At 45.3% G+C, this 25,185-nt stretch overlaps 1 protein-coding gene across 1 annotated transcript in view; it reads left to right on the top strand.

Moving 5' to 3' along the window:
• nxn (nucleoredoxin) overlaps positions 1 to 25,185 on the top strand; it is a 229,436-nt gene that overhangs the window by 184,953 nt on the left and 19,298 nt on the right. The window contains exons 6-7 of the mRNA XM_078548175.1: positions 12,361 to 12,540; positions 21,925 to 22,046. Of these exons, the coding sequence (XP_078404301.1) occupies positions 12,361 to 12,540; positions 21,925 to 22,046 (302 nt within the window). The remainder of the gene's footprint in view (positions 1 to 12,360; positions 12,541 to 21,924; positions 22,047 to 25,185) is intronic.

Raw genomic sequence — 25,185 nt, 5'->3', positions numbered from 1 at the left:
CTGGAGAGAGGAGCCGCAGCCTGTTCAAAGCTGAGAGCAAATGGGCTTGAAGGGCTTTCAACCAAATCTTCTTTGTGTGAATTTCAAGCAGGCTTGATCTGCAGGCTTGACTGGGGTTACCTGATGACAGAATGGCCTAGTGTCTTATTGACAGTCACAGCTGGGTTGCCTGGGAGAATGGAGGAGAGGGGAGTCGACTGTTCAAAGGCACATCCTTTCCAGCTGCGGAGTTATCGGCCGCCCTGCATCAACTGGTCTGAGCCCGTGTGGTCTGTCCATCTGACGGTTAGGAAAGGGGGAAATTGTACAACGTTCCCTCTCCTGATCTCGCTGCCACGGGAATGCGCTCACACACGGAAGCTGGGTGGCAACATGAATGAGCTTGGCCATTGGTGCTCTCTTGGACGAGTTGTCTATAGCCAGGAGTTCCATCGCACAATTTCTGCTGCTATTCAGCAGTTGTTGGCTACAGTGACTCATGGTAATTAGGAGCTTGCACAGTATTACATATTGTACATAGTATTTGCAACAGAGGAACAGGCCATTCGGCCCACCAGATCCATACTGGCATTTATGCTCCACGTGAGCCACTTCCCACCCTTCTTCATCTAATCCCATCAACGTAGCTTTCTATTCCTTTTTCCCTTGTGTGTTTATCCAACTTCCCCTTAAATGCATCACTGCTGTCCACCTCAGCCACTCCTTGTGGTAGCGAGTTCCGCATCCTCACCACTCACTGAGTAAAGAAATCTCTCCTGAATTCTCTATTGAATTTATGAGTGATGGTCGTTTTATGGTCCCTAGTTCTGGTCTCGCCCACAAGAAGAAACATTTTCTCCACGCTTACCCTATCAAACATGTTCTTAATTTTAAAGACGCCTATCAGCTCACCACCCCCCGCCCCCCTCAGTCTTTTTTTATATAGAGAAAAGAGACCCATCCTGTTCATCCTTTCCTGATATTTATAACCTCTCAGTTTTGGCATCGTTCTTTCTCACACCTTCTCCAATACCTCTGTATCCTTTTATATAACAATGGACACAGAGCTGGCCATTGCATGCCAGGTGTGGCCTAACCAAGGCTCTGTAGAAGCTTAACAGCACTTCTCTGCTCTCCAATTCTATTCCTCCATAAATGCACCCCAGTGCTGTGTTTTATTGCTTTCTTAATGTGCGCTGCTACTTTGAGTGATTTGTTTATCTGTATCCTTAGTTTCCCCTGCTCCTCTACCCAGCTTTTACACCCTTATTTACCAGGAATTATGTGCCCCCCATTCTTCCCACCAAAATGTAATACTGGTCACTGTGCAAGATTTAGTGTCTTTGATAGTGGGTGTTGAGCGTTTTTAGTCTAGTTTGAGAAGGCTGAATGGGTAAGTGTAAAGTCCTAAACTATGTGGATTAGAAGGTTCCCAGATTCCGGCGGGGTGGGTGCAATGGCAATTGACAAGAGACTGAGAAAACCAGCCAATGATCCCAGTCCTGATCACTGAATCCTGCTGAGAAGTGTGTCATAGTGTCAGCCGTGGCTCAGTGAGTAGCAGTCATAATTCCATTATTGCCAGCAGCTAGTTAGAGAAACTAAGAAGAGGTCACCTGCTGGCACCCTCCCCCTCCCCCCGGTCCCCACACACTAGGGGACTTAGGTGTCAGCCTTGGATTGCACTCTCGCCTCTTGAGTCAGGCGGTCGTGGGTTCAAGTCCCACAGCAAACTTGAAGACATAATTTATTCAGGCAGTCCACTACAGCACTGCTGGACGCACCGTCAGAGGTACCGTCTTTTAGATAAGATGTTATACAGAGGCAGATGCTAAATATCCTAGGGCACTGTTGCTGAATTATCCAGCATTGCAATGGACAGGGGTGGTGGAGTTTGAGTCCAGTGTCTGAATCTCAGTTGCTGTTTGTTTTCTAACTTAAATTAGTGCTGTTTAATCCGCTCTCTGGAGGAGGCCTCTGAACAGACTGTTACAGGATGGATTATTGTGAAAGCGGGGGAGGGATATAAGAACACACAGTTTCCGGAATGCCAAACCCCACCCTGGTTAAGTAGCCAGTTTCTAAGGGGTGGTAAGATCGAGAACCAGAGCACACTGACTGAAGATGATTAGTCAAAGAAACAATGGCGACATGAGGAAAGACCTTTTTAGACAGTGACTGGTTTAGATCTAGAACACACTGCCTGATAGCTGCACTGCCCACAGCAACGTGGTTGACTCTTCATGGCTGTCTCTGCCCATAGTGCCGTAGCGGAAGCGTGCTGGGCCCACAACCCAGAAATCGATGAATCAACACCATCCTCAGCTATTTATTCACCAGGATGTTGCCTGGACTGGAGCATTTCAGCCATGAAGAGAGACTAGATAGGCTGAGGTTGTTTTGCTTAGAGTAGAGAAGGCTGAGGGGGGACCTGATTGAGGTGTACAAAATTATGAGGGGCGTAGATAGGAAGAAACTTTTCCCCTTAGTGGAGGGGTCGATAACCTGGGGGCATAGATTTAAGGTAAGGGGCAGGAGGTTTAGAGGAGATTTGAGGAAACATTTTTTCACCCAGAGAGTGTGGTGGGGAGGGTATCTGGAACTCACTGCCTGAAAGGTTGGTAGAGGCGGGAACCCTCACAACATTTAAGAAGTATTTAGATGAGCACTTGAAAAGCCATAGCATACAGGGCTACGGGCCAAATGCTGGAAAATGGGATTAGAGTAAATAGGGGCTTGATGACCGGCATGGACACGATGGGCTGAAGGGCCTCTTTCCGTGCTGCAAAACTCTATGACTCTAAGAGCATGGGAGTTCTCCCTGGTGCCCTGGCCTCATTCACCATCCCTCGTCCCTCATTCAACGTCACTGAATAGATTAACTGGTCATTTCTGTTTGTGGGAGCTTGCTGTGTGCAAATTGGCTGTCACGGTTCCTTTATTACTACGATGACTACACATCAATGCCAGAAAGCCCAACTCAAGACTGCCTAAACAATTGCTGTATTCAGAGGTACACCAGGGAGCCCGCTCACACGGGAGTCTCAAAGCCGCCACGAGGGTCTGCTCTATTAACACCAACATATGCCCAAACCTCGCCAAAATGGCAATTCATCGTCAAAAATGGCGTCAGGACCTTCCAATTAACAAGAGCAGCCACCAAGAGAGAACAGTGAGAGAGATGGAAAGAGAGGGCAGCTGTTTGAGATAACAATCCACCACCACCTGTACTGGTGGACAGCCGACGTCCTCACTGGGGGAGAGCCTGTAAGGCTAAGATAGGGCTCAGAAGCCGTCCGTGAACCCGCAGCCAACATTGACACCACGCATCCATCCAACTGCCTGCAAGGAAATATCATCCTCCATATGAGGCAGCGCTGATGGTAATGATGACACAGTACTTCAGTGAAGCGAAGCACTTGGGTCCTCCTGAGGCCATGAAAGACGCTATATAAATGCCAGTTCTTTCTCTTTTTAGGTGAATGTTATTTAGTAAGAGCAAATTTGGGCTGGGCTGTGAGGTCCTCGACAGTCAAGTGGCTTTCTGATGTTTCCTGTTCCAATAGCCACTTGGATGAGCAAGCATCTTTGGGGGTAGAAAGATGGTGGATAAAAGTGTCTTGAATCTGGTTTATACTCAGTCATGTGACAGGTGACATCACAGCCTAGAATAATAAACCATGACTGGATCATCACAAGACATCTTTGTTGTAATGAAATTGTGAGAATTTGCAAAAGGAAATAAAATAGTTCCCAACTTCCATTCACACTGAGAAATTAAGGGTCGCTTTCATGGTCTACTGTGTGGAAGGTTAAGGTATGGAAGAGAAAGGGAGGGAGGTGGGGCAATTATGTCCTGCACCATAAAACAGACGTTAGAGTTCATTTCTAATGTTTAATGTTTACTCACTTACTCATAGGTCAGCTGTTCTTTTTTCAGTAAATTTAATTTCTTATTTTCCTGACCGTTTTTCAAGTCAACTTTCCACTCCCCCTCAAAAATAATAAACTTACACAAGAGGCAACGCAGTTGAATCAAGACTGCCAGATTTCCTGCCTCCATCCGAGTGTCTTGCTGCGTGTGCACTGAAAGCCTGCATTCAGATTGTTGCTACACAAGCTGCATAATTGAAACTGAAGTGTTGTGGACTAAATCCGTTCTTGATCAAGTCCCAATGCCCTCCTGATTTTTACTCGTATGTTTACCACACCTACTGCTAATTCCAGTCCTGTCGTCGGCAGGGCTTGAGCAGAAGATCCACGCCGACATTTTCATGGTAATCAAGTGAACTGGTCTCATTTACTGTTTGTGGGATCTTGCTGTGTGCAAGATAGCTGTCACATTCGTCTACATCACAATGACACCAATAAAATGGTTGACTGAGGCACCCTGAGGATGTGCCAAAGTGCCATTTAAATGTAAATTCTTCCTCAGTTAATGAATCCCCCCCAGCTATTGTAGCTTCTTTGAATATTTGTTGTTCCTACCGTCTCTCATCCTCGTCCTCCCGAAGGGATTGTGGGGCAATCTTCCCACAGAAAGAAGAAAAGAAACTTGCAGCCGCAAGGTTGGACGGGCAGCAAAAACTTTCATTCAATTATACTTCAATGGCCTTAATAGGTCTGTTAATTGCCCGCACGTGCCCGGCAACTGAAACATTGCGCGATGACGTCGGGACGCTCACCCAACATCATCGCGTGTCGTTTTACGCTCGAGCGGGTTGGGCGCATGCCTGCCCACTCAGCGCAGATTTCTGCCCATTGAGTGGGACTTGAACCTATTGTGCTTGGTGGCTGACGCTTGCACGCAACCTTCATGGACGAGAATATTTCCCACCTAACACCTAGGTTTCCTATAGTGTCGGGGAAGAGAAGGTGGAGATGTCGGCAGGTCTTTGTCTTTGTAACTTGTTTCTAATTATGGAACACAAGCCCAGTATGATATACCACCAGCTCCAACACCACCTTTCCCCTTCCCTGAACAGGGGCTACCATTGTTTACCAAGTCCGGAATAGAATGGGCATTAAACTCAAACTGGACAGTGAGGTCCAACATTGAATGGTTGGGGCTAAGCAGGTTTGTTTGGCACTGTTGGAAACCATGAGTAGAAAGCTGTGCTAGATGGTTGACACTTGTACCACCTCCTCTCTCTTGGTGAGTCTGCCCATTCATTAAGCACTGTTATAGGCCTGATAGGTTAAAGCATTTGAGGCTTCAATTTATTTCTCTTCCCAGCCACCTCTCCCCAAACCATCTCTCCCCAAACCATCTCTCCCCAAACCATAAACCTGGAAATTTTAAACCTTACTCTGTTAATTCCCTTGCTGAAAACTTAGGAGACAAGCTGTAGTTCCTCAGTTTGCAGGTCAGTTTGGTTTGTATTGTACCATACAGCCCTATTTGGGACAGTCCTTTGCCAACAGCTGGTCTTCTGACACGGGTTTATAGCTAATTCATTACATTGTCAGCGATTGGGTATCAGATGGTCACCGTGGACACGTGGCCTTTTGAAGCTGGATTAGGTCTGAAGTGTATGTTCACGGACTGTTTTTTTTAAAAAACTCATTCATGGGATGTGGGCATCGCTGGCTAGACCTGCATTTATTGCCCAACCCCTCAGAGGGCATTTAAGAGTCAACCACATTGCTGCAGGTCTGGAGACACATGTAGGCCAGACCAAGTAAAGATGACAGATTTCCTTTGATGGCAATCAGCAATGGTTTTGTGGTCATCATCAGACTTTTTTAATTCCAGATTTTGTAATTGAATTCAAGTTCCACCATCTGCTGTGGTGGGATTCGAACCCAAGCCCCCGGAGCATCACCATGGGTTTCTGGAATACCAGTCCAGTGATAATTCCACTGTGCCACCACCTTTACTCAAAGGCTCCTTCAAAGAGTTGTTAAAATAATCTTTATCCAAGGCAGGCAAATTACTTCCAGGCTTCTGCAATGTTGCTGTTGAGCTATTAGCTGTGAGCTGGTTGCCATCTGCACCCATTGATTCTTCTGTTACTGTCACTAGACTTTCAGAACAGTATGATGTAGGTAATTGGTGGTCGTGTCTTCAGCTGCCTGGGCCCTCCCTAAGCCTCTCAGCCCCTTTTCTCTTCCTCTTAAATTCTCCCGAAAACCTACCTCTTAGACCAAGTTTCTTGGCCTCCTGCCCTAATTTTATGTCAAACTTGACCTGATAACACTCTTGGGGCTGTTTTACTACATAGCAGACGCTATATAAATGAAAGTTGCCGTTGTTTTAACACAACATTCTCATGACACGTTCTCAACTGTGGAAAAATAGCCTTCGGTACAAATGCAGATTTTATCTTTCCAAACACAGGTTACAGCCGGAGAGAGAATTATGTGCTGCTTCTGTTTGAGATAGCAGTGCTGGGACTACTTTGAAGTCACAAATTAAGTATAAGCTACAAGAAGGATAAACTTTGAAGTACACTGGCTTAATTTCTTTGGCATATTAGCGCAAATCGCTTCAGCTCAGTGACAATGGATGTGCTGTCTGATTGCTTGCTAACCCAGCTGAGATCAGGGGAAATTGAGAGTGTAAGCTACTTTCCCGCTGTTCTATAGTGTCTTGTACCTAATCTATGCTCCCCTCTGGGTGGGGCTGCCTGCTACAGTATGGGTTTTTATTTTCACTATACCTGCCACTTGGGTTCAACATCAGTAGCTACTTCCATAAGTGGACCTTGTGTTCCTTATGAACCAGAGTATACCTTCACCTGACCACTATTTAAGTTAATGCAGCAAAACCCAGGCACTAAACAGAGAACCCTAGCCATTGTTTTCCAGCAGATGCCATCAGTTGACCTTTATCTTCAAGAGGCAGATGAATCAGAAGGTTGTGGGTTCAAGCACCATTGCAGGGAATTAAGCAGTAAATTTAGGCTGACTCTCCAGTGCAGTACTGAAGGAGTCACAGGTACCACTTTGTGAATGAGGCATTAAATCAAGGCCCTATCTGCATCCTCAGGTAGATTTAAAAGGTCCTATTTTGAAAAAAAGACAAGAAGAGTTATCCCCGGTGCCCTGGCCTATGGTCGTACCTTAAGCAACACCCGAAACAGATTATCTGGTCACCTATCTCAATGCAGCTTGTGGAATCTTGAAGCAGTCACAGTTGTAATGTAGGATACATGGCAACCAGTTTGCACCAAGCAAGCTGTCACAAACAGCAATGTGATAGTGATAACAATAATCTATTTTTGTGATGTTGAATGAGGAAGAAATATTGGTCAGGACACAGGGAGTAGGTGCCCCCCCTGCTGCTTTTCAAAATAGTGTCATGTTCTTCAACCCACAATGTTCGGAGGTGAGAATGGTGAGAACGCCACTCATTGAGCCATGGCTGGCACCTATAACAGGAACAGCGGTCCCCAGGGTATCTCTCTTTTTCCGGGGATAATTCTCCTGCTGTTCTACAAAATAGTGCCATGGAATCTTTTACATCCAGGGCGACAGGGCCTCACTTAACATCCCATCTGAAAGATAGCACCTCTGACAGTGTGGCGCTCCATTAGCATTGCACCGGAGCGTCAGCCTAGATCGCTGTGCTCACATCCTGGATTGGGACTTGAACCCACAACCTTCTGACTCAAAGCCAAACGTGCTGCCCACTGAGCTATGGCTGACACACATATTTCAGTCTTTGCTGTTCATTTTTTGTTCATTGAGTCACTAAATCTTCAACCCCTTGCATCCATTGTACTTCCATAGGGGATGCTGACATTTTGGAAAAACTGTGCTGTAATAATGCTTAATATTTGCAGACTGTTTTGCATGTGATTTTGAAATGCGGTGTGCATAAGCTCACTAAACACAAGGTTTGGAAGCTCGAATGTTTAGCTTTGGCAGGGGAGGAGGGCTGACTAGACATGAAACCCTCCAGGAAGATTTGGCCCTCTCTTAGTACAGTACGTACCGACCAATAAAGGACTGATTTCCCTTTGTAGTTGTGGCTGCTTTGTATTTAAAGAAGCTTACAACAGTGACCATACTTCATAAGTGCATCATTGGCTGCTTCCTCCGACTGTGAAAGCCCCTATATCCAAGTGAATTCTTTATTTCAGACGCTCTCACTTAACATCCAAGTGTAAATCATTAAACGCCACCCCCCACTGCTTTTCAGCTCCTGCTGGGGTATGAGAATCGCAGACTTATTTTTTATTCATTCTCTATGTGAGCATCTCTGGCAAGACTGGCATTTATTGCCCATCCCTAATTGCCCTTTAGAAAGCGGTGCTGAGCTGCCTTTGTGAATACCATTGAATAGTCACTGTTGTAATGTAGGAACCACAGCAGCCAATTTGTGCACAACAAGCTCCCACAAACAGCAATGTGATAATAACCAGATAGTCTGTTTTTGTGATGTTTAGTGAGGGATAAATATTGGCCAGGACACAGGGAGTGGGTGCCCCCCCCCCCCCCCGCCCCCCTGCTCTTCTTCAAAATAGTGTCATGGGACCTTTTATGACTACCTAAGAGAGCTGATGGGCTTAACATCTCGTCTGAAAGACACCACTTCCAACAGTGCAGCACTCCCTCAGTACAGCACTGGAGTGTGATTATGTGCTTCAGTCTCTGGAGTGGGACATCAACCCACAAGGTTCAGTGGTGAGCTGGAGCCACAGGCTGGTGACTACAACAGGAACAGCGGTATCTCTTTTTTTCCTTTATTCTTTCAAGGGATGTGGGCGTCACTGGGAAGGCCATTCCTAATTGCCCTTGAACTGAATGGCTTGCTAGTGGGTCTGGAGCCACATGTAGGCAGATTTTCCTAGACACTGGGGGGTTTGGGTTTTTACAACAATGGTTTTATGGTCATCATTACTGAGACTAGCTTTTAATTGTATTTAAATTCCACCAGCTGGCCGTGGCAGGATTTGAACCTGTGGCCAGAGCATTAGCCTGGGCTGCTGGATTACTAGTTCAGTGGCATTGCCACTATACCACCACCACCTCCCTCCTATACGTGTGATTCTTCCCCTATCCCACGCATTGCCTCCTGATTGTGAATGGTACTGTCACCAATTAGTATGGGCACGAAATGATTTGGATAGAGTAAATCATTATAAAACTGGATGCCTTTGAATCATCGATGTGTATGTTGTAATCTAATTATTGTAATTCCAATCATTGGACCTTTCATCAGGAAGGAAAGAAAGTTAGAAAACCTTAAATGGCTGTTTGAAGTTGATTTGTAACTCTCTCTGAGGCAGTTTGATTTATAGAAGCTATAGTAATGGTGACACACTTTAAACGGAATTCTCTAATCATTGTGGTGTTAAATCATTTCAGCTGTGAGAGAACGAGTTGAGAATTGAATTCTTATTCGGGCGCTGTCACATGGTCGCTGCTCTAATGAGGTCTCAGTGGGATTGACTCGAGCCTTGTTCATCTGTTGTGCATATTTACTCAGCCAATGTTTTGGCTCTTTTTCATTATTTTTACACATGTCTGCAACACTAACACCAACACTAAATTGAATTACGGGCACACCCCACCCCCTCCGCCATCTCCATCCCTTCCTCATACCGCTTGGTGCTAAACACCAACATCCACTGAGAATGCTGAACTGTTAATTAAACATGCAAGAGGTGAAAGGAGGAGAAGAGTGACTCTTCAAATCTTTACTGGGCTGTTATACTCCAGTTCTGCAGAGCCTTGTGAAGACGGGGGTCTTCCAGACAGATTTTCCATGCAGGGGTTCGGGAATGCGGGTACATGTGTGAGGACGTCATTGCTTGGTCACTTTTTCCTGTCTTTCTTTATCTTAGTTTCTTCCTCCAGTTTTCTTTCTTTTCTTGATACATTTTTTCTGTTTTCATTTTAGATTTCTGTTCCTTTTTCTCCCCCCACCAACCCCCCTCCTCAATTCTTCTTCTCTGTTTGTCCCCTCCCCAGTAACACTGCCCCACGGCGTTCTATCTTTGGGGAGGATCAGGTTGTAAGTGACCGTTTCTGAGGCCTGAAAATCTTTCGTCATTTAACTGTCTGAATCATCTGATTCACCAGTCCGGTACAGGGGCTGTACGGGTTAAATTGTCAGGACAGCTTGGAATGAATTAGAATCATAGAATGGTTACAGCACAGGAAGAGGCCATTTAGCCCATCATGTGTGTGTACCGGCTCTCTGCAAGAGCAATTCACCCAGTGCCAACCCCCTGCCTTTTCCCCGTAGCCCTGCAAATTCTTCCTCTTCAGACGATGATCCAATTCCCTTTTGAAAGCCACAGTTGAATCTGCCTCCAACGCACACTCAGGCAGCGTATTCCAGCACCAAATCATTGGCTGTGTAAAAGAGGTTTTTGCTCGTGTCTTCATCGCTTCTTTTGCCAATTGTAATATATCTGTGTCCTCTTGGTCTCGATCCTTCCACCAATGGGAACAGTCTCTCCCTGTCTACTCTGTCCAGACCCCTCATGATTTTGAATACCCCAATCAAATCTCCCCTCAACCTTTACCACTCCAAGGTTTGACTTGTATTCCCTCCAGTGTAGAAGATTAAAGAGCTAGGTAATTGAGAGGTTAAGATGATTAAAGAATGTGATAGGGTAGATAGCGAAAAATGATATTCTCTGATGAGGGAAGTCCAGAGCAAAGGGACATAACCTTAAAATTATAACTTGGCCATTCAGGGATGATATCAGGAACCACTTCTTAACACAGCAGGGAGTGGAAATCTAGAACTCCCTCTCCCCAAAAAGCTTTTGAGGCTGGAGGTGGAGGGCGGGAGTGTGGTTCAATAGAAAATTTCCAAACTGAGATTGATAAATTTTTATTAGGTAAAGGTATTAAGAGTTACAGAACCAAGGTGGGTAAATGGAGTTAAGATAGAAATCGTTCATGAGGCTCAGGGAGCTGAATGGCTTCCTCCTGTTCCTATATGAAGATTTATCACCGAGCTTCTATGATCTCCAAGCCAATCTACTGAGAAAACCATGTAAATAGAGTTTACATTTGCCTAATGTGAATCTCACGCTCTTTCCCTGTAGGTACACATTCCAAATATTTTTATATTCACTCACAGGATGTGGGGCCTGTCAGCTGGGCCAGTATTTATTGCCCATCCCTAATTGCCCTTCAGAAGGTGGTGGTGAGCTGCCTTCATGAACCGCTGCAGTCCATGTGGTGTAGGCACACCCACAGTGCTGTTAGAGAGAGAGTTCCAGGATTTTGAAATATCTGAGCCCAACAAGCTTATGTGCAGGGTAATGAGAGCTGGGGCTTATATTATCTCCAGGTATGCGTAGGGGTAGTGCTGTGAGTTAATGGCCAAATCCGCAGAACGTTGATTAGCCTTGTACAGCTAGGACCACCCTATATGCTGGGGCATGGTTTTTATGAAGCCCAGTGGAAAGAATTAGCAGCCCCAGTGAAAGGCTTGTTCTTTCAGATCCCACAGGAATACAAAGGCTCACTCGTCAATCGTCAACACATTGCCTGGTTTAGGTATTGGACGACCAGATCTGCGACATAAAACTGACTCAGCTCCAGTCTCCAGTGACGCAAGAATAGAAGCAGGAGTGGACCACACAGCCCACCCAGCCTGCTCTACCATTCAATACAATCATGGCTGACCTTGGGCTTCAACTCCATTCTCCTGCCTGCTCCCCATATCCCTTAACCCCACCCCGAGAGACAAAAATCTGTCTATCCCAGCCTTAAATATATTCAACAATGGAGCCTCTGGGGTCGGGAATTCCAAAGATTCACAACCCTTTTGAGGGAAGTAATTTTTCCTCATCTCAGTCCTAAATGATCAGCCCCTTATCCTGGGACTGTGCCCCCCTGCGTTTTAGATTCCCCGACCAACGCAATTTCTCAGTGTCCACCCTAACATGCCGTGTATATTTCAATGAGATCGGCTCCCATTCTTCTAAACTCCAGAGAATATAAACCCAATTTACTCAGCCTCTCATCATAGGACAACCCCCTTATCCCGGGGACCAATCTAGTGAGCCTTCGCTGTACCGCCCCCAATGCAAGGATATTCTTTTTTAAATATGTTGACCAAAACTGCGCACAGTATTGCAGAAGTGTGTATCATCTCTGATCAGCAAGAGTGCTACCCAAGAGCCATTTACCTCCTCAAGAAGGGGAATTTGACAGTCCGAAATAAGGTGAGGTGGGAAAAGGTCCCAGAGATATAGAGCACAAAACAAGGATCCTTCACATAAACTTTTAAGGTCGGTTCATAGGTTCCAGGACTCTCAATCCCCAATTTGGAGATAATTACAGCATCCAAATGCCTAAAGTAACCTCTGGAAAATGCATAGAGCCAACTGATTTTCTTGAACTGCTATGGTTGTTGAGTTTGAGCAGAAACATCAAATAATCACCAATGTTTTGCTTTAAATACAGGCATTCCAACGCTTATTATCCTGGACCAGGAGGGAAAGATAATTACACGCCAGGGGAGGCCAGCAGTGCTCAATGACATGGATTGCAAAGAATTCCCATGGCATCCCAAACCAGTATTAGAGCTTACAGAATCCAACGCCTTCCAGCTGAACGAGGGGCCCAGCCTCGTTCTGTTTGTGGGTATGAAGTCTTAGTCATGTATTCCCCCTCTGGTGTTTGTGTGGGTGCATATGTCTGTCTGTCTGTCTGTGTGTCTGTCTGTCTGTCTGTCTGGCTGACTTGCTCACACACACATGTATGTGTGTATATACATGTCTGCACCTATGGAATGTTTTAAAACTTGACAGCACTTGTTAAAAGGCTGGTTTCCCTTTATTGTCTGGGCTGAGTAACCAAGTGATGGGTTTATCAGATCATTTGTGTCACTTTAAAACAAAGAATATAGAAAGATGTGCAGCACAGAAGCGGCCTTCTGGCCCATCATGTGCATCCTAGCCGAGAAAGAGCAAGCCAGCCTAATCCCAAATTGCAGCTCTTAGTGGGTTACAGCACTTCAACTGCATATCCAAGTGTTTTTTTTAAAAGCAGTGAGGTTTTCTGCTTCTAACAGGCAATGAACACCCCTCTCCACCTGCACCACCCCAGCACCCTCTTCATACAATATTTACTCCTCAACTTCCCCCCCTAATGCTTAAACCAATTACTTTAAACCTAAGCCCCTGGGTTATTGACCTCCCTGTTAACAGAATTAGGTTCTTCCTGTCCATTCTATCCAGGCCCCTCATATTTTATGCACTTCAATTAAATCCCCCTGCTCTGTTCCAAAGAAAACAACCTCAGCCTATCCAATCTTGCCTCATCACTAAAATTCTCCATTCTTGGCAACATCCTGTATAAAGGGGAGGTGATAGCGTAGTGGTATTGTTGCTGGACTAGTAATCCAGAGACTCAGGGTAATGCTCTAGGGACTCGAGTTCAAAACCCGCCACAGCAGATGGTGGAATTCAACCACAGCAATGTGGTTGACTCTTAAATGCCCTCGGGACAAGGACAATTAGGGATAGGCAATAAATTCTAGCCAGTGACACTCACACCCAATGAATAAAAAAAATCTCTGTACCCTCTCCAGTGCCATCACATTCTTTCTGTAATGTGGTGACCAGAACTGTACGCAATACTCTAACTTGTGTTTTATACAGTTCTAGCATAACCTCCCTGTTCTTATACTCCACATCTTGACCAATAAAGAAAAGTGTCCTATACGTCTTCTTGGCCATCTTTTCTTTCTGTCCTGTTACCATCAGGGATCTCTGCATGTGCACTCCAAAGGACAGTTCTCTGTCTCCTGCAGATACTGTTCATTCTTTTACCTTGTTTGCCCTCCTCCAATGCATTACCTCACCCTTCTCCGAATTGGACTCCATTTGCCATTTTGCTGCCTATCTGACCAGCCCATTGGTACCTGCCCTGCAGTCCATAGCTTTCCTCCTCACCATCAACCACACAGCCAATTTTCATACCACCAGTAAACTTCTTAATCGTGCCCCCTACATTTAAGTCTAAATGATTGATAAGCCACAAACAGCAAGGGACTCGGTACTGAGCCCTGCGGAACCCCACTAAAAACAGCCTTCCAGTCACAAAAACAGTCGTCAACCATCACCCTTTGCTTCCTGTCACTGAGCCAATTTGGCATCCAATTTGCCACTTTTGTGTGGATCCCATGGGTCTTTTTATTTTCTAACCAGCCTGTCAGGTAGGATTTTGTCAAAAGCCTTGCTGAAATCAACATAGGCCACATCAAATGCGCCACCCTCATCGACCCTCCTTGCTACCTCAGCAAAAAATCCAATCAAGTTAGTCAGGCACAACTTTCCATTAACACATACGCGCTGACTGCCCGTGATTACTCCACGCCTTTCCAAATGACGGTTTATACTGTCTCAGAATTTTTTTTCCAAATTATTTTCCCACCACCAAGGTTAAGCTAACTGGCCTGTAATTATCTGGCTATCCCTTCCTCCCTTTATAAACAATGGCACAATGTTATCAGTCTTCTGGCACCAGGTGTGCAGCCAGAAGGGATTGGAACATGACAGTCAGAGCTTCCACTATTTCTTCCCTCAGCAGTCTGGGCACATTTCATTCAGTCCTGGTGACTTATCCACTTTTAAGGATGCTAGCCACTTTAACATTGCCTCCCTCACTATTATCTCATCCAATATCTCCCAGCCCTTCTCTTTTACTACAACATCTACTTTGTCCCTCTCTTCTGTGAGAACACTTCCACACAAGGCCCCTTAGCCTTGGCCCTACTCTTTCTTTATTTACCCTCTTGCTCTTTGTTTTTATAAACCATCTTTGGGTTTTACTTGGCCAAAATTTTTTCATAACCTTTCTGCTTTCCTAATTTTTTTAAAATTTCACCTCTGCACTTTCTATACTCTTTTAGGCTTCCTGCAGTACTGAGCTTTTGGCATCAACTTCAGCATTTTTTTTTGCCTGTATGTTCTTTGACAGCCAGGTTGGGCGACAGTGGGGGTATAGATTTGTGAGTCTCACTCTTTCTCTTTGAGGGTATAAATTTGTTCTGAGCCCTTTTTAGCTCTTCCTTGAATACCGCGCACTGCTCTGACACTGTTTTGCCTTCAAGTAGCTGTTCCTAGTCTACTTCTAGCAAATCGCATGTCAGCTTAGTAAAATTGGCCTTTCCCCAATTTGAAACTTTTATTCTTGGCCGACCTTTATCCTTATCCATGACTACGTAAAATCTGACTGAATTATGGCCACTACCATGAAAATGTTCTCCTGCTGATACTCCTTCCACTTGCCCAGATTCATTCCCTAAGACTAAGTCCAGAACTGCTCTTCTCTTGTTGCCGCTTAATTGCATATCTGACCCCAGGGCTGTTTTCAGGTCATCTTTCGGGTTGACTCCCTGGTAATTATGAGAAACAAAAATTGGATACTCACTATTCAGTTACTTTTTTTCACGGAAGAGGTGTAGGAGGGCAAAAGTGATGTCGTTTCCTGTTCACACGTGAGAACGGTCGGACATGTACGGCACCAAGACGGGCCTGCTCATCACCACTGTGGATGTTTTAGTAATGCCACAGGGGGGACAAAGGAGCCATTTTGTATGGGTTTCAGAAGGTGTGTGTTGTGGACCACTCAGCTTCGATTTTGTCCTCTGGCTCAACATGCTTCCTCCTGGCACCTCCTCCTGGTGTCTTTATGGCCTCAATCATGTCCTTGACCTTATATAGAAATGCTTCCTGTGTTTTTCCCTGGAGTCTCATTCCTGTGCCTCCCTGGATTCCAGTCCAACCGCCCACTGATCACGGCCTTGACCTGCTCTCACTTGCTGCCTTTGATTTGTGGTAGATCCTAGCTTTATTTTGCTGGCTGCCTTCGTGTCCTTTTGACAGTCTCCCAGTCTTAAGATCCAGTTTCATTCAGATCCTGTTCGCAACTAAATTTAACTCTTTGTGATCTGAAAATAAAGTGACTGAGACAGCTTTTTATAGGAATAAGTGTCAAAGGAGAGGGTTAGTTCTAAGTATGCGGAAATGTGCCTCAAGGCCTGACGTTGTGAAGGCAAATTATTGTGTCTGGAGCTGGAAATGGGAGATACAGAGCTGTAGTTACTTCGTACCTTCAGCGCAGATACAGGCCATTCAGCCCACCTACCCGTGGGTATACTCCACACAAGCCTTCTCCCACCCTGCTTCATCTCACCTCATCAGCATGTCCCTCCAGCTGGGACAACAAAAACCAGTTTGTTGTTCCATAACTGTGCAATCAGCCCTCCAGAGAGATGGGAAATACAGAACCTAATCCATAGCAGAAATATCCATCCTGAATTGATTTCGGCCAGCTCAGTAGGGTTGAGTTACCCACACAGCTTTATACCACAGCATGGGAATCCTATTCTATTAACCTGTTATATTGGCTGTGGAATCTGAGGATTAACAAGCAGTGATAGATCTCTTTGCCTCCTATTAAAAGGAATAAATGAGTATAAGAGTCCCACAATACGTTAATGCTTTGATTATTTGGCTGACAACCAACACCTTTGGTGGTTGTTTTTATTTTTAAGAAGAAGCTTTATGATCCACATAATGCTATGATAAAACAATAATGAATGTCATGTCAGTTAAAGTGCAAATGTTACGGATACCTGAGTAATGCTAACCTGGTCTGCAGCTGAGCTGTGTGGGTTAGGAAGGTCTAAGGTTTGATTGGTGAGCTGTGCTGACCTCTGGACTGGGTTGGGAGAAATTTAACAAGGCTATCATGTGGGAATAAGACCATAAGACATAGGAGCAGAAATTAGGCCATTCGGCCCATCGAGTCTGCTCCGCCATTCAATCATGGCTGATAAGTTTCTTAACCCCATTCTCCCACCTTCTTCCCGTAACCTTTGATCCCCTTACCAATCAAGAACCTATCTATCTCGGTCTTAAATACACTCAATGACCTGGCCTCCACAGCCTTCTCTGGCAATGAATTCCATAGATTCACCACTCTCTTGCTAAAGAAGTTTCTCCTCATCTCTGTTCTAAAAGGTCTTTCCATTACTCTGAGGCTGTGCCCTCGGGTCCTAGTCTCTCCTACTAATGGAAACATCTTCTCCACGTCCAATCCATCCAGGCCTATCAGTATTCTTTAAGATTCAATCAGATCCCCCCTCATTCTTCTAAACTCCATCGAGTATAGACCCAGAGTCCTCAAACGTTCCTCATATGTTACGCCTTTCATTCCTGGGATCATTCTCGTGAACCTCCTCTGGACCCTCTCCAGGGCCAGCACATCCTTCCTGAGATACGGGGCCCAACATTGCTCACAATATTGTAAATGTGGTCTGACCAGAGCCTTATAAAGCCTCAGCAGCACATCCCTGCTTTTATATTCTAATCCTCTCGAAATAAATGCCAACATTGCATTTGCCTTCCTAACTACTAACTCAACCTGCAAGTTAACCTTAAGAGAATCCTGGACTAGGACTCCCAAGTCCCTTTGCACTCCAGATTTCTGAATTCTCTCCCTATTTAGAAAATAGTCTATTCCTCTATTCTTCCTACCAAAGTGTATGACCTCACATTTCCCCACGTTTTATTCCATCTGCCACTTCTTTGCCCATTCTCCTAACCTGTCTAAATCCTTCTGCAGCCTCCCCGCCTCCTCAATACTACCTGTCCCTCCACCTATCTTTGTATCATCTGCAAACTTAGCCAGGATGTCCTCAGTTCCTTCATCTAGATCATTAATGTATAAAGTGAAAAGTTGTGGTCCCAACACTGACCTCTGCGGAACTCCACTACTCACCGGCCGCCATCCTGAGAAGGACCCCCTTATCCCCACTCTCTGCCTCCTGCCAGACAGCCAATCTTCTAACCATACTAGTACCTTGCCTCTAACACCATGGGCTCTTATCTTACTGAGCAGCCTCCTGTGCGGCACCTTGTCAAAGGCCTTCTGGAAGTCCAAGTAGATAACATCCATTGGCTCTCCTTTGTCTAACCTGCTTGTTACCTCCTCAAAGAATTCTAACAGATTTGTCAGGCATGACCTCCCCTTGATGAAACCATGCTGACTTTGCCTGATTTTACCATGCACTTCCAAGTTTTCTGAAATCTCATCCTTAATAATGGACTCTAAAATCTTACCAACGACCGAAGTCAGGCTAATCGGCCTGTAATTTCCCATCTTTTGCCTCAGTCCCTTCTTAAACAGGGGGGTTACATTAGCGATTTTCCAGTCCTCTGGGACCCTCCCTGACTCCAGTGATTCCTGAAAGATCACCACTAACGCCTCCACTATCTCTTCAGCTATCTCCTTCAGAACTGTGGGGTGTAATCCATCTGGTCCAGGTGATTTATCCACCTTCAGACCTTTCAGTTTTCCTAGCACCTTCTCCTTGGTAATGGCCACCATACTCACCTCTGCCCCCCGAATCTCTTGAACTTTGGGGATGTTACTCGTGTCTTCCACTGTGAAGACTGACGCAAAGTACCTATTCAGTTCCTCCGCCATTTCTTTGCTCCCCATTATTACTTCTCCAGCGTCATTTTCCAGCGGCCCAATGTCTACTTTGCCTCTCTCTTATCCTTTATATATCTGAAAAAAACTCTTGCAATCTTCTTTTGTATCACTGGCTAGTTTACCCTCAAATTTAATCTTCTCCCTCCTTATTTCTTTTTTAGTTGTCCTCTGTTGGTCTTTGTAGGCTTCCCAATCCCCTGGCTTCCCACTGCTCTTCGCCACATTGTATGCTTTCTCTTTAGCTTTTATGCTGTCCCTGACTTCCCTTGTCAGCCATGGTTGCCTCGTCCTCCTTTTAGTATGCTTCTTCTTCCTAGGGATAAATTTTTGCTGTATCTCCCAAATTACTCCCAGAAACTCCTGCCATTGCTGTTCCACTGTCTTTCCTGCTAGGCTCATCTCCCAGTCAATTCTGGCCAGCTCCTCCCTCATGCCTCTGTAGTTACCTTTATTCAACTGTAATACCGTTACATCTGATTCCAGCTTTTTCCTCTCAAATTGCAGGGTAAATTCTATCATATTATGGTCACTTCCTCCTAGGGGTTCCTTCACCTTAAGCTCCCTTATCAAATCTGCCTCATTACACATCACTAAATCTAGAATTGTCTGTTCCCTAGTGGGCTCCACTACAAGCTGCTCCAAAAAGCCATCTCGTAGACATTCCACAAATTCCTTTTCTTGGGATCCACTACCAACCTGATTTTCCCAGTGTACCTGCATATTGAAATCCCCCATGATCACTGTAACCTTGCCTTTCTTACACACCTTTTCTATCTCCTGGTGTATCTTGTGCCCCACATCCTGACTACTGTTCGGAGGCCTGTACATAACTCCCATTATGTTTTTTTTTACCTTTGCGGTTCCTCAACTCTACCCACACAGATTCTACATCATCTGACCCTACGTCGTTTCTTGCTATTGATTTAATTTCATTTCTGCCTATCTTTTCGATAAGATGTATATCCTTAGATATTTAGCTCCCAGTCCTGATCCCCCTGCAGCCATGTCTCCATGATGCCCACCACATCATACCTGCCAATTTCAATCTGCGCCACAAGCTCATTTACCTTATTTCGTATACTGCGTGCATTCAGATAAAACACCTTCAGTCCTGTATTTCCCGTCCCCTTTCTCATTGTCGTCCCTTTATCTGATGTGCTTGAAGTTAGATTCCTAGCCCTTTCCAAACACACTGTCCTATTTTGTGTTCTGGAGACTTTAATAGCCTCTCCTGGGCTCTCCTTTCTTTTCAGTTTTTTTATAATTTTCCATGAAGTTGAATCCACCCCCCCACACACTAACCTGCTACTTTGTTTCCCATTAGTCATACTTCTTGGAGTTTTACCCTTCCCTTCCCCCCCACTTTCTAGTTTAAAGTCCTGTTGACCATCCTATTTACCTTTTTCGCTAGAACATTGGTCCCAGATTGGTTCAGGTGGAGACCGCCCCAACGGTACAGATCCCTCCACTTCCAATACTGATGCCAGTGCCCCACGAAATGGAACCCCTCTTTCCCGCACCACTCCTTTAGCCACGTGTTTACTTCCCTTATTCTCGCGTCCCTATGCCAATTTGCACGTGGCTCGGGTAGTAATCCGGAGATTATAACCCTTGAGGACCTGTTCTTTAATTTAGTTCCTAGTTCCTGATAATCCCCAAACAGGTCCTCTTTCCTAGTCTTACGTAAGTTATTTGTCCCGACATGGACCACAACAACTGGATCCTCTCCCTCCCTCTCCAAAATCCTTTCAAGTCGGTCAGGGATGTCCCTCACCTTGACACCAGGCAGGCAACATACCGTGCGGGACTCTCGATCCTGCTTACAAAGGATGCTATCAATTCCCCTAATTATAGAATCCCCTACAACTACCACTTGTCTTTTTGCTCCCCCCTCTTGAATGGCCTCCTGTGCCACGATGCCGTGGTCAGCTGGCTCATCCTCCCTACAGACCTGTTCCTCATCCACACAGGGAGCAAGTACCTCGCACCTGTTGGACAAGGTCAAGAGCTGAGGCTCCTCTGTTCCTGAACACAGGATCCCTCTACCTACCTCATTTGCAGTCACACCCTGCTGACCCTGACCACTGACCGAATTTGAGGTACTTAATCTACCGGGTGTGACCGCCTCCTGAAACAAAGCGTCCAGGTAACTCTCCCCCTCCCGGATGTGCCGCAGCGTCCGGAGCTCGGACTCCAGCTCATCAATTCTGAACCGGAGTTCCTCCAGCAAGGCTCGCAATGGGATCTGCCAGCTCCCGCATCATACAGCTACAGCACATCACCTGCCCAGCCATCTCAACTTAGTTAATTAATTTACTAATTAGCTTTGCAGTGTTTTTCTTTCAAATTTGGTGCAGATTTCCTACTAACCAATCAGGTCACAGCTTTCCTGTGACGTCACTTTTTCAGTTTTATCCTGTGTCTCTGCCGCTCTCCTCGCGTTCTTTTATCCTGTGAGGACAGAGTCTGGCCTGCCTTTGTGGTGCCCCCTGCAGCAGAGCAGCCTGCTTTGGACAAAGGGCCTGAGGCTGGTACTGCACCCCCAGTGTAACCCATGCTTTCAGAAGAGAGAGAAAGCACAACAGGAATTGACACACCATTGGCATTTGTGAGGATTGGGCGAACTATCACTGTGGTTGGCCTCCCATTATCTCCCTTCCACACAATCTCTTCCAGGAACCTAGCAGCAGACAGTGCTGGGAGGCAAGGCATGACCATTGTTTGCCTTACTGTCAAGTCTCAAGGGCGAGGTGACATCGGGCACTTGCACAGTACCAAGGGGAGGCCACTTAGCTCCTCAAGCCTGTTCCGCCATTCAGCAAGATCATACCTCACGTGTGGTCTAACTCCATATACCTGTCTTTGCCCCATTTCCTTTAACACCTTTGATTAACAGACGGCTATCAATCTCAGATTTAAAATTTACGACTGATCAAGCATCAATTGCCGTTTGTGGAAGAGAGTTCCAAACTTCTACCACCCTTTGTGTGTGGACGTGTTTCCTAACTTCACTCCTGAAAGGCCAGGCTGTAGTTTCTAGGCTATGTTCCCTGGCCTAAATGGTGAGCATCAGTTGACTGTTGAACTGTGGATTGTAGATGAGCTAGGTTCTGTCATGACTCAACATCCAATGCACATGCACTTTTCAGCAGTAGAATTAAAAGTTATTACTACAGATGTATGGCTCGAGATCCTTGAGTTGTCCAACCAAGGAAAGGCAACCGGGTTGATGTTAATAATGAGGTATGGGAACACTGGTAGATATTCTGGAGCTTTCTTTGCCTCGCTATTGAGAGAGGGAAGGAAGAAACTGAAGAACCTTTCCTTGGGAGATCAAATGGATTGGTTATAATCAGAGATAATTGTACGTGTCCTGGATTGCATGGCACTTTTTATCATTCCCATAATCCTTGTGTTTCTAAAGCTATAGTGCAACCTGGAAACTTGGGAGTCAAAACTTGAGGGGGGGTTATCACATGAGCTGTTATGACAGTGTTTTGGTTTTTAACTTTTCTTTAGATTCTGAAGAAGAGGAATTAGAACCAGCAAAGCAACTGATTCAGCCAATTGCAGAAAAGATTCTCTCAGAGCACAAAGCAAAAGACGAAGATCCACCATTGCTGTTCTTTGTTGCAGGAGAGGTAGGTCGAAGATTCATTTCACATTTTATGAATTGAATCACCGTGTTCGATGGGCTGGCTGTCTACCTCAAAACTATCTGAAATAGAGAAAGACTTACATTTCTGTAGCACCCTTCAGGACACCTTAAAGCTCTTCACAGCCAATGAAGTACTTTTGAAGTCAATTTTGTAATGTAGGAAACCCAGCAGCCAATTTCCACACAGCAAGCTCCCACAAATAGCAATGTGATAATGACCAGATGATTATGTTTTCATTGAATCTTTTAGAATCGTTACAGCAGAGAAAGATGCCATTTGGCCTGTTGTGCTGGCTCTCTGCATGAGCAACTCAGCTAGTCCCACACCCCTGCCTTTTCCCCGTAGTTCTGGAAATGTTTTCTCTTCAGTTAATTATCCAATTCCCTTTTGAAAGCCGTGACTGAACCTGCCTCCACCACACTCTCAGGCAGTGCATTTCAGACCCTAACCACACTCTAGGTAAAAAAGCTTTCTCCATGTCGTCATTGCTTCTTTTGCCAATTACCGTAAATTGGTGTCCTTCACGTTTTTGTGACGGGAACAGTTTCTCCCTATCTATCCTTTCCAGGCCTCTCATGATTTTGAACACCTCTTTCAAATCTCCTCTTCATCTTCTCCTCACCCAGCTTCTCTATCCACACAACAGAAGTTCTTTGCCCATGGGATCTTTCTTGTATATCTTTTCTGTGTCCTTTCTAAAACCTTTATATCCTTCCTCAAATGTGGTGCTCAGAATTGGTCACAAAATTCCAATTGAGGCTGAACCAGTGTTTTATAAAGGCTAATTATAAGTTACTTTTTTTTTTGATTTTGTGGTGTTGAGTGAGGGATAAATATTGGTAGGACATGGGGAAGAACTCCCCCGTCCTGTTAATAGGATCCAAGCCGACTGGTAAAGCTGAAACCAAGACAAAGAGCTTTTCTTTATTGGGTTTATTGACTTGTTCAGTCTCACGACCCTCCTCCCACTCAACCCAGTGTCCCAGCTATCCTCTATTTATAGACTCCTTTTTGAAACCAAAATCAATAAATTAAACTAAAATCAATAAGTGAGAGCCCCTAGTGGGGCATTATAACTAAAACAAAAACACAAAAGGAAACTAACAAAATCAAATGAAAATATCATTTTCAGGGGTGATGATGCCCCTCAGCCCCCACGGTGCCCACCAATTGCGTAAGGGCTCTTGCATACCACTGGGCTCTGCGTGTTCCCTCTCCAGGGCCATTTGGTCATGAACATAGCCATGGTAGAGGGGCAGACAGTCGGGCCGGATGACCCCCTCGACCACTCACTGCCTGGACCTGTTGATGGCCACCTTGGCCAGGCCCAAGAGCAGGCCTAATCCCCTATTTATATGTGCTCAAAGACAATTAATACCCATTACCTGTTTCTCTTAACGGTGTAATTGACATGACATTAAAAACCCTTCTTCAAAATCACATTATGGATCTTTTGAATCCAACTGAGAGGGCAGGTGGGACCTCTGTTTAATGTCTCATCTGAGAAAGGGGGCCTCCAGCGCTGCCTGTGTCCTGGCACGGGAGGCTCTGTGCTCAAGGGAATGGGATTTGAGCCCACAACCTACACAAATTCTACCACTAAGGTGACCTGGATTGAGAAGCCTGGGTGAAGAACGAAGTTCTTAAGGTGTGGGCAAAGCGTTTGAGAGGAAAGTGTAGAAGTGGTGAATGGATAAAGCCAAGGGGGCTTTAACTCCCCGTCCGTTGCAGGAAGAAGTGGTGTTGGGACGGACATTCGCAGTTTTGGGAAAAGTGAGTTCGAGTGGAAGACGGGACAACGAGTTGCAGTGTACTAATACACTGTGCCACAACGGTGGGATGATTTTGTTTCAGATATGTCTCTCTAACCGCAACTGGAGAATGGAAAGGGAGAGAGTGCATCAGGTTAAGACCATGGGCATTGCCCCTTTTGGAAGAAATGGAACCATCAAGAATGCTGTTCAGATCCTGGTAGAGGCTAAGCTTCATTGGGAAGTAAACCACCTGCCCTTGGTGTCAACCAGGGAAGGCCACAGTGCGGCAGAGAGATAATTAAATCTGGAAGAGGGAAACACAAAATAAAAAGGGATTCAGAAGCAAAAACAGAAAACACTGGAAAAGCTCAGCAGGTCTAACAGTACCTGTGGAGAGAAAGACAGAGTTACCGTTTCGAGTACTTCTCTTTAGCTCTGAAGAAGAGTCATACGGACTCGAAACGTTAACTCTGTCTTTCTCTCCACAGATGCTGTCAGACCTGCTGAGTTTTTTCAGCAATTTCTGTTTTTGTTTCAGATTTCCAGCATCCGCCGTATTTTGCTTTTAAAAAAGGGATTCAGTCCTGGGGAAACTTAAAATACCCAACTGTTGCTAAAACTTGCGAATAATCTTAAGAAGCTGAGCGCACTGGTTAGCAAAAAATCCAGGAGAAACATCTTAACACAAATCTTTGCAGAAATGCGCAATCGTGTTCTAAAGCTGTGTTACAGACAACATTTGCGCACTCCCCTCCAGTCTGTAATCAGGATGTTCGTGTGTAAGGCGCGTGTATGACCTCACCCTCTGGAGTGACTTTTCCTAGTTTAAAATAGCCTCCAGCAGCAGGCTTTTTGGTGATTTTTGTTTTTAAAGAAGTGAAGGTTATTTATGATCACACAGTTGCGCCGGATGTTTGAAACGCAACATCTCAGTCACTGGTATCATTCACACTATCACACAGGCAGAAATTAGATACAGGTGAAGTTAAAGCTGTAATTATAGAAATGGAATTTATAACTCAGTCTCTATGTCGATGCAAGCCTGACGTCTCCTTGGTTGAGTTGATATTTTAATTGGAGTGAAGCTCTTTTAAAGACAAAGGATTTGCATGAAGCTCTGAAGCCTCTTGTAAATGAATAGCCAGGAGGTTGTTTCTCAGGTGGACTCGGAAGCTGGAACAAGTACAGTACCTTGGCTGCATTAGAAGACTTTCCCAGCTATGATGGTTCAGCTGTCTAGGATGTTTCCTGGTGTTTCAAATGTTTCTCTCGCACACAGAGATTTGCTTCGCTCGGGTTGTATTACACTGCAGTCTCTGACGGTTAACCCTGTGGGCAGGTTTCTGGGGTCCAGACCACCAGGATAC

Source organism: Cetorhinus maximus, chromosome 9 (assembly GCF_964194155.1).
Source record: "Cetorhinus maximus chromosome 9, sCetMax3.hap1.1, whole genome shotgun sequence".
Classification (NCBI taxonomy): domain Eukaryota; kingdom Metazoa; phylum Chordata; class Chondrichthyes; order Lamniformes; family Cetorhinidae; genus Cetorhinus; species Cetorhinus maximus.
The sequence above is the reverse complement of the archived record's forward strand: the minus strand, read 5'-3'. Positions and strand labels throughout refer to the sequence as shown.